Source organism: Pan troglodytes, chromosome 8, assembly GCF_028858775.2.
Source record: "Pan troglodytes isolate AG18354 chromosome 8, NHGRI_mPanTro3-v2.0_pri, whole genome shotgun sequence".
In the NCBI taxonomy this organism is placed as follows: domain Eukaryota; kingdom Metazoa; phylum Chordata; class Mammalia; order Primates; family Hominidae; genus Pan; species Pan troglodytes.
Genome location: NC_072406.2, coordinates 36,444,435 through 36,453,730, shown reverse-complemented (window position 1 = coordinate 36,453,730; position 9,296 = coordinate 36,444,435). Strand labels below are relative to the sequence as shown.

General features: G+C 46.7%; 1 protein-coding gene across 1 annotated transcript; it reads right to left on the bottom strand.

The window, feature by feature from the left end:
- Positions 1 to 393: 393 nt before the first annotated feature.
- OTUD1 (OTU deubiquitinase 1) lies at positions 394 to 3,548 on the bottom strand. The gene has a single exon (XM_521426.9). It carries the CDS (start codon positions 3,113 to 3,115, stop codon positions 1,670 to 1,672), a length of 1,446 nt encoding a protein of 481 aa, XP_521426.6. The 5' UTR covers positions 3,116 to 3,548; the 3' UTR covers positions 394 to 1,669.
- Between the last annotated feature and the right edge of the window lie 5,748 nt (positions 3,549 to 9,296).

Here is a 9,296-nt window from a genome sequence, read left to right as displayed (position 1 = left end):
GGCATCTCTTTGGTTACTCTTTAAAACGTTAAACTCTATACTGAGAGTGAGTGGAATACAAAAGTATGACATTTAATTAGACATTCTGCTGGCTGACACAAAACTTACACTTCCTTTTTCATTAGCCAATAGGTACAGCTACAACTGTAGACACAAATTATAATTAGAAATAATGAGAGTAATTTCTTGGATTACTCCACTTTTAAATTATATTTTATTCAGACTTATCCTTTGAAATTACTCATGATTAGCCTATCCTCTTCATGTGAGAATTTAGGAAACCTCTCTATTGCTGCGGCATCTTTATGGAAAAAAAAAATTGTGTACATGCATACGTGCAAGAAAGTTTCCTACAAACATCACAATTTAAAAACCACTCTATCCAAAAAGGCATTGTAAAAGTATAATTTTGCATTTTATTCATTCATTCCATCAGCTGGGAATTGCTCTATTGTACAAATACAGTTTTGTACAAAAAAATCACAAAATGTTACAAAATAAAAAAAGTACAAACTGCATTACTTAATAAATATGACTAAAAGTAGTTAAAGTGGCAATGAGATTGATTTTAAGTTGGAAACATTGTTTGACCCAGCAAACCATACAAGCTCTGTTTACAGACATTTCTACATTAATACAGGGCAATCCTATTTTGCCTTTTGAAAGAATGTAAAGAAATATTAAGACAGTGTTCTCCTGCTATAACTGCCAAGGTTGGCTCCAGACATTTATGCCATTAGTTTATAAATCTCTTAGCTGGATTCAAGAAGTTATATAAAGCAGGAGGCTTATCTTGTCACAGAGTTTTATACCATGTTAACATTCTCTTACAACAAAGTGACAAATGTAAATAAAAACAACTGAGAGCACCAGACAATCTACTCTACACATCAACCAGGGTACAGAATAATCATTCTGCCATCAGCAAATATCAGACTTTCATTCAAGTAAGACCTGCTACTATCCCTTAAAAGAGGAAAAACAAAACAAAACCAAAAAAAAAAACACAAAAAAACACCTTCCCACAACCTTCCATTAAGTAATTTTCTTTAAAAGATTCGCCATTTCTAGAAAAATAATGACTTCCAAAACAACAGCTCTGTTTCATCAAAATGGAATGGGCCAAACATCTGGTAACAAGAATGCATCAATATCTATTTGAAATAATTATCTAAGAATTGTGAAATTCAAATTTCAACAACATAAAGTAACTACCAAATCACAAACTCTGTTCAAAATAATACATTTCATATAAAGCACTTCTCTGGATTTACGCCTGAAAGCTGTTTGTCAAAATGGAACACGTCATAGATGAAGGTACACCAGTTTTTAAAAATGTTGTGCAAAAATACATTTTTATAGAAAATAGACTACCAGGAATGAACAAATTTACACTGTGAGAAATCAGCTTGCAAATTAAGTAATGCTCACTTTATACAGCAAATTATAAATAGCAGTAAAATCACCCAAAGCTATCATGAAACATCATTTAGGTGCCCAGCAACCTCCAGCTCTGAGAAAACATTCAAAAAGATGATTAAGGCATTACACCTACAGTAAAATCTACTAGCAAGTTTGAAAGTGCTATTACCCTGATTAAAGTTCATGTGATTCTCCAAACACAAGTTATATACGCAATTATTCCCAGGGTGTAAGGTTTTGAGACATTTCAAGAGCATGCATTTTGTTCAATATACATTTTAGACAAGGATATGGCCATAGATTTGGCAAGTTCTTCGTCGCGTTTCCTTTGCACTTGAGTTTGTTTGCACCAGTTGTCGTACTCTGGGTTAGGATAGGAGTGATCAAATACAGCATCATAGTGTCCGTTACTGAGCCAACTGAGCCAAATACTAGGCCTCAGGGAATCCTCTGGGCCCAAATAATGAATCATGGTAGACACCGTGGGACTCTCCAGCCTCCCTCCAGTAGTTAAATGGATATTCACATTCAGCATCTGCCCCATGGCCAGCAACTCCGGGTACCCGGCCCATGCCCCGTCTTGGGCAGCAGCGATGATAAACTCCCCCACGTCGCCCTCAATCAGGGGGCTGAAGTGGTCGAGATGGTCGGCGATGTAGTGCACCGTCTGCTCCCTCAACTCCCGGTGCAGGCTCTGGTCCCCGTAAACCGTCTTGCTGACAGCTCGGTAGAGGCAGTTGCCGTCTGGAATGATGTGGAATCGGTACTTATTCCTCTGCCGCAGATACTTGTCCTGCTTCTCCACCTCGGCCAGGTACAGGGCCAGCTTCTCGTCTCTGGGATCCGACCTGGAGACGATCACCGGCTCCGCCGCGCTACTTGGGGCGGCCTCGATGCTCCGGGCGGGGGGTGCCTCGGCCTCTGGGTCGGGCCTCCGCGCCGCGTCCCCACCGGGCGCGTCGCAGCGGTCGCCGCCCCTCTCCCAGCCCCTGGGGCCCCTCTCCGCCAAGTGCTCTTCGCCCCACGGACCGGGGCCGGGATCGGGGCTCCCCGGGGTCGCCGCGGGGCCTCGGTGCTTGGCGGCGGCCAAGGCCTGGCGGTGCTCGCTCAGTCGGAAGTTCCGATCGGGCCCCTCCCGTGTCGCGTCCAAGCCCGCGGGCTCGGGGCAGTCGGGCCGCAGCAGCTCCTCCAGGAGCCAGGCCGAGGAGCCCCGCCGCGGCGGGACCGGGGCTGCGGGCGCCGGGGCGAGCAGGAGGCAGCGGCCGCGCGGGGCAGCGGCGGAGCCCGCGGCGCCGGGAACGGGATCGGGCCCGTGCAGCAGGAGCCTGTCGGCGCCCAGGGCCCGCACGGTGATCTGTGCGGTGGACGTGTAGTGCGGCGGCAGCGGCGGCTTGCAGGACGCGCCGGGCGGGCCGGCGGCGGCGGAGGCGGGCGCGGCGGCCCCGGACACCACCTCGAAGCAGGAGGAGAAGGCGGGCATCTTGGCGGCGGGGACAGCGGCGGCTTCCCGGTGCTCGGCGGCCGCGGCGGGCTGGCACTCACCGGTCTCGGGCTCGGGCGCGGCGCCGGCGGCTCCCGGGGGCTGCAGCGAGACCTTGAAGGGGGCAGCGGCGGCGGGTGGCGCGGGGGCGGCGGCCGTGGGACCCGGGGCCCCGGCGGGGTAGTGGGTGCAGACGCTGCTGTAGAGCTGCATGTCCCTGCCCGCCGCTCGGCCCCTTATAGGCGCGGCGAGCCCCGGAGCGGGGGACACACCCTCCGGGCCCGGGGGAGGGGGCCGGCGGAGCGCGGTGACCCAACGGCCCCAGAATAGAGATGAGCGAAAGGCCGCCGGCCGCCGCGAGTCAGCAGCCGCGAATAGCGCCCGGGTCCCGGCCAAATTCCTGCTGCGCCACAGCGCGGGGGGGCGGGGACGGGACGCGAGCTCGACCCCTGCCGGTGCGCTCGGCCCGCAGACCCGGGGCGCCGCGCCCGCTGCAGCTGCTTCGGCCCGCGGCGGCCGCTGGGGACTCACAGAGGAAGCCGCCCGCCCCGTTGGAGCGCGTCCCGCCGGCGAGGAGGAGCGCGGTGCGCGCGGAGGCCCGGGAGGCGGGGCCGCGGTTGTTTACCTCAGGCCTCGCGACCGCGTCACGTGGACTCACTGGAATGCGCGGCTCTTTGCGGCGCCCGATTCAGCCGCGCCTGCTCGCCCCGCCCACTCCGGCCCGCGCCCCGCCCCCTACCGCGCTCCGCCGACGTCACGGGCGTGGCCCTCAGCGCGCGAGCGCGCGCGGGCGGGGCGAGGCCGGGGGCGCGGAGGCCTGAGCAGTCCTGGGATTCCTGGCTGGGCCTCCCGCCCACGTGACTCCCACGGACCGCTTCCCCCACCTGGGCACTGGTTTCTGCGCTGCGCCACTCTCCTCAGCGACTGCAGTGGATGCTGCGGGATGGGAGCTGCTTGGGGCGAGTTAGCATGCTCGGAAAGCTTGCGTGGCAGGAAAGCTTCCGGCATGGGTGTGGAGAACGGAATGCTGCCTTAAAGTCTGTTTGGCCTCTGCTGGTCATGGGCTACCATCCCTGCTTGCATTCACTACTGCCTCTTTTCTTTTATCTTTTTAGAGATGGGGGTCTTACCTGTCTCCGAAGCTAGAGTGTAGTGGCGCAGTCCATAGCTCACTGCAGCCTTGACCTCCCGGGCTCAAGCGATCCTCCCGCCTCAACCTCCAGAGTAACTGGAAACCACAGGTGTGCACCACCGCACCCGGCTAATTTTCTTTCTTTCTTTTTTTTTTTTTTTTTTAAGGCGAGGGTCTCACCACAGTTGCCCAGTCTGGTGTCGAACTACTGGCCTCAAGCTGTTTCCCGCCTCGATCTCCTAAAGTGTTGGGATTATGGGTCCTAGCCACCACTCGTGGAACCACCGCGTCTTTTCCTTTTTTTTTTTTTTTTTCTTTTTGAGGCAAGGTCTTGCTCTGCCTTCCAGGCTGAGTGCAGTGGCGCCATCATGTCCCACTGCGACCTCGACCTCCAGGGCCCAAGTGATCCCCCTTCCTCAGCCTTGCCTTGAGCAGGGATTACAGGTGCCCAGCTAGTTTTACCACTGTGTCTTTTCTATGCGTTTCCTTGGACTCACCGGTAAGGGTGAGTCCGCTAGTGGATTCTCTTGCCTTGCTAAGACAAAACCAACTTTGCACCTCTGACCTATGGCATTTGGCAAATATCTGGCTTGGGGGAAAGCAAGGAAGCCTTTTAGGCTTTTATAAACAAGCTTTCTCAGAATACCAAATGCAGTATCACTTAGGGCCCTTTGAGAATAGGTGCGAATGCTAGCCAGAGGTCAAAAGCGGTGGAGAAAGTCGTGACCTGCATTCCGGGGCAAGATAGACTATAGAAAATACTTCTACCGAGTCTTTTTGTAATACCCGCCTTTGTAAGGGAAAGCCAGAGGTAGTGGGAGACTTTTGCTATATTCTGAGCTGTGATCAAATGCTAATTAACAGGGCCTAAACATTCGAATTGAACCCAGAGGTTGTCCTAACATTTTAGAGATAGGGAGACTGAACCTGTAGGTGATGTAGGCTGTACTCCGGTCCCCACCTTTCCAGTGGAAAGTGAATTCCAGGAATTGAGAGACTTGGGTCTTGCTCTTATATTTCCATCCCCTAACACCGTGCCTGGCCCATAATTGGACCTAATTAATATTTACTAAGTGAATGAGTAGATGGAAAGCGAGTTTCCAAGGTTTGTCAGACAGTGGTGAAGCCAAGATTACTATCCAGGTCCCTTGACCCTAGCCAGGGCTTTTAATTATCTTTGGGCAGTATGACTGGCAGGGTCCCAGCTCAGGTCACTCCAGCCGCTTATGCAGATTAACTCAGAAGAGGGTAAATGACTGTCTAACTTTTCAAATTCTGGTAACTACCCCATTGGGAGCTTGAAGCTCTCATGGCTAATTAGAAAAAGGAAATTACCATTCTTGGATTTCATCACTGATTTGTTGAGCATCTGTTGCTCTGTGCATGAAGTACTTCACGCTTAACTCTTTCATTAGCTGGTGTTCTGAAACAGAAGACAAGACTGTTAACAAGGCCGTCATCAAATAATATTTACCATACCCACCACGTGCCTAGCAGGACTAGCATAACTGGAGCCTGAAGGGAGATAAGGAAAATATTAGAATTTAAACCCTAAAGCAAGAGTAGATATTAACAGGTTGGGGTAAATGCAGAAAACAGCAACAACAACAACAAAACACTAGGTCCACAGAAGACACACTACCTCTGATGTACCAAGTTAGCAGCAGACAAAAACAAAGAGGTGAAGATTTGAAACATTAACATATGAATGCATTTTTAAAAATCTTTTTAGTTTGTCTGGGGGCAGTGGACTGTGCAAGACTGTGTATTGGCAGTAGGAATCCTTGTCCACTCTGTATCTCAATGTGGAAAGGCTTCCTGGAGGAGGTGGTACTTCAGGAAACCTTCAAAGCAGAAATGATAGCAGCTTTGGAAGTGGATGTTGTTTTTGGCCCTTGGAAGCTAAGAGAAGACAAGGCCTTGCAGGTGACAGCAAAGAGATTAGGGAGGCAAATCTGATTTCTCGTGAGTTCAAATAATTATCTATAATGTAATTATGTAATTAAAATTAATATGCATGAAAATTGCTACATGATCAGAACGATTGAAGAGTATAAGTTTTCAGGAAGTGAGTTGTTTTTATTCTGATGGTTTCCGTGACTGTTTTCCCTTCCTCAACTGTAAGCTCCTCAGAAGGGTCCCAAAACTTAGCATAGAATAACTTGTAACGTTTTTGCTATATACTGTATATTAAAACATGGGAAGACTATAAATGTGATTTTTTTAAAAAACTGTGCAAAGAAGCTGAATCCTGTGTCTTTAGATAAACATTAAATACATCCAATTAAGCTAGAAAAAACAATTCCTAGGCTAGGAGCCATGGCTCATGCATATAATCCCAGTACTTTGGGAGGCTGAGGCAGGAGGATCACTTGACCCCTGGAGTTTAAGAGCAGCCGAGGCAAATAGCAAGACCCTGTCTCTACAAAAAATAAAAAATAAAAGAATTAGCCTGGCATGGTGGCACATGCCTGTAGTCCCAGCTTCCTGGAAGGCTGAGGGGGAATAATTGCTTGAGCTCAAGAGTTTGAGGTTGCAGAGAGCCATGACCACACAATTGCACTTCAGCGTGGGTGACAGAATGAGGCCCTGTATCAAGGGAAAAAAAAGAAAAGACAGACAGACAGTAGCAAGTGTTGGAGAAAATGTGAAGTTAAAATCTTCATACGTTGCCTGTGAGATTGTAAAATGACACAGATACTTTTTAAACAGCTTAGCAGTTCCTCAAAATGTTACACATAGAGTTACCATATGATCCAGTAATTCCACTTCTAGGTATATAACCAAGAAAAATAAGAACATATCTCCATACAAAAACTTGTATATCAATATTCATAGTAGTAGTATTCATAATATCCAAAGAGTAAAAACTACCCACATATCCATCAAATGATGAATGGATAAACCAAGTGTGATACATTCAGACAATGGAATATTATTCAGCCATGAACAAAATGAAGACACATGCTACAATATGGATGAATCTTCAAAACAGGCTAAGTGAAGAAAGCCAGATGCAAAAGGTCACATACTGTATAATTCCAGTTATATGAAATGTCTAGAATAGAGAATAGGCTGAGGTGAGGAGGGAATGTGGAGTGACTGCCAAAGGGCGTGGGTTTCTTTTGGAGTGATCAAAATGGTTTGAAAATAGCTTATGGCTGTTCGAGGGGCTCATGCTTATAATCCCAGCACTTTGGAAGGCCAGGGTGGGTAGATCACTTGAGTGCAGTAGTTTGAGACCAGCCTGGGGAACATGGCAAAACCCCATCCCTACAAAAAATACAAAAGTTAGCCAGGCATTATGGCACACGCCTGTAATCCCAGATGTTTGGGAGGCTGAGTTGGGAGGATCCACTGATGCTGGGAGTTTGAGGCTGCAGTGAGCTGTGACTGTGCCACTGCACTCCAGCCTGGGTGACAGAGGAGACCCTATCTCAACAAAAAAAGAGAGAAAGAAAGAAAAAAGAAAATGGGTTATGGCAGGGCAAGGTGGTTTATGCTTGTAATCCCAGCACTTTGGGAGGCTGAGGCAGGAGAATCACTTGAGCCCAGGAGTTTGAGACCAGCCTGGGCAACATTCAAGACTCCATCTCTACCAGTAGTAGTAATAATAATAATAATAATAATAATAATAATAATCAGCTGAGCGTGGTAGTGTGCACTTGTAGTCCCAACTATTCAAGAGGCTGAGGCTGGAGGACCACTTGAGCCCAGGACTTTGAGACTTTGAGATTGCAGTCAGCTATGATCCTGCCACTGCCTTCCAGCCCAGGTGACAGAGCAACACCTTGTCTCCAAAACAAACAAACAAACAAACAAAAAGTTGCTAGTTGCACAACTCTGTGAATATACTAAAAACTACTGAATTATACATGTGAAGGATGAATGAATTCTATGGTATGTAAATCATATCTAAATAAAAGCTGTTTTTAAAAACCTTACCATGAGCCAGGTACTATGCTCATTGCTTGAGATAAAAGATAATTATATTTTAACCATAAATGTGTCAGCAGCAACAATACTTATTTTGTGACATTATTGCATATATCATGGAGAACATTTTATATATCTTAAAGATTTTTTTCTGACAAATTCACAGTACTCTATATGATAGCTTAAATGTAATTGTTTAAATGATGTAAGTGAGCTGAAGCTTACTGAAGCCAAATCATTCATGCCCAGATAAAACGGATATTTAGGGCACTAGACTAGTAGAAATGCTATTTGAATTTATAATTTTTAATAAACTTTTTGTGTAATCTTCATGATATAAAAAATACTTTTACATTTTGTAAAGTAAACATTTGTTGAGCATTCCATGAAGCATATGGGAATTGTACACAGATATGTCATATTTTTAGTTTCGTTGGTTCTATGTGTGGTTCTATGAGATTCTGAAAAGTGCGCAGAATATTTTCTGAATGTTGTCAAATAAAAATGGTACCTCAGCAATAAAGGCAAGCGTCTTGGGAAGTGATGTGTGGAGTTGATATATATTCATTCTTTGTGTTCTATTGGACTGACAATTTAAAGTGAAAAAATAAATAAATAAAGAGCATTCATGTCATGGAAACACCTAAATATTCTTTCTCCAGCTCATCTGCCAAGGCTGACGTGTCACCAGCTGGAAGTGAAATTACCAGGCAGAAGTGAAAGCTACCCTTAATTATTTAAATCTATGGCTCTTCTGAAATTGAATTTATGTATTACTTGCATAACTTGAACATTATACTAAAGAAGAGAATCACTGAAAATTCTATTATGTAAAGACCTCTTAACTCCAGAAACTTTAAATCAATATATGATAACTAGATCAAACAATCAGTAGATGTTTGGGTTTTTTATATATATATACACACATATGAAAAATATATATATATGTATATTTTTTTTCCCCAAGACAGAGTTTCGCTCTTGTCGCCCAGGCTGGAGCACAATGGCACAATCTCAGCTCACTTCAACCTCTGCCTCCTGAATTCAAGCGATTCTCCTGCCTGAGCCTCCCAAGTAGCTGGGATTACAGGCGTGTGCCACCACGCCCAGCTAATTTTTGTATTTTTAGTAGAGACAGGGTTTCACCGTGTTGACCAGGCTGGTCTCGAACTTCTGACCTCAGGTGATCAGCTTGCCTCGGCCTCCCAAAGTGTTGGGATTACAGGTGTGAGCCACCATGCCCGGCCTATAATTTCTTATTTTCTTTCTTTCTTTCTTCTTCTTCTTATTTTTAAATAGAGATGGGGTCTCGCTCTGACGCCCAGG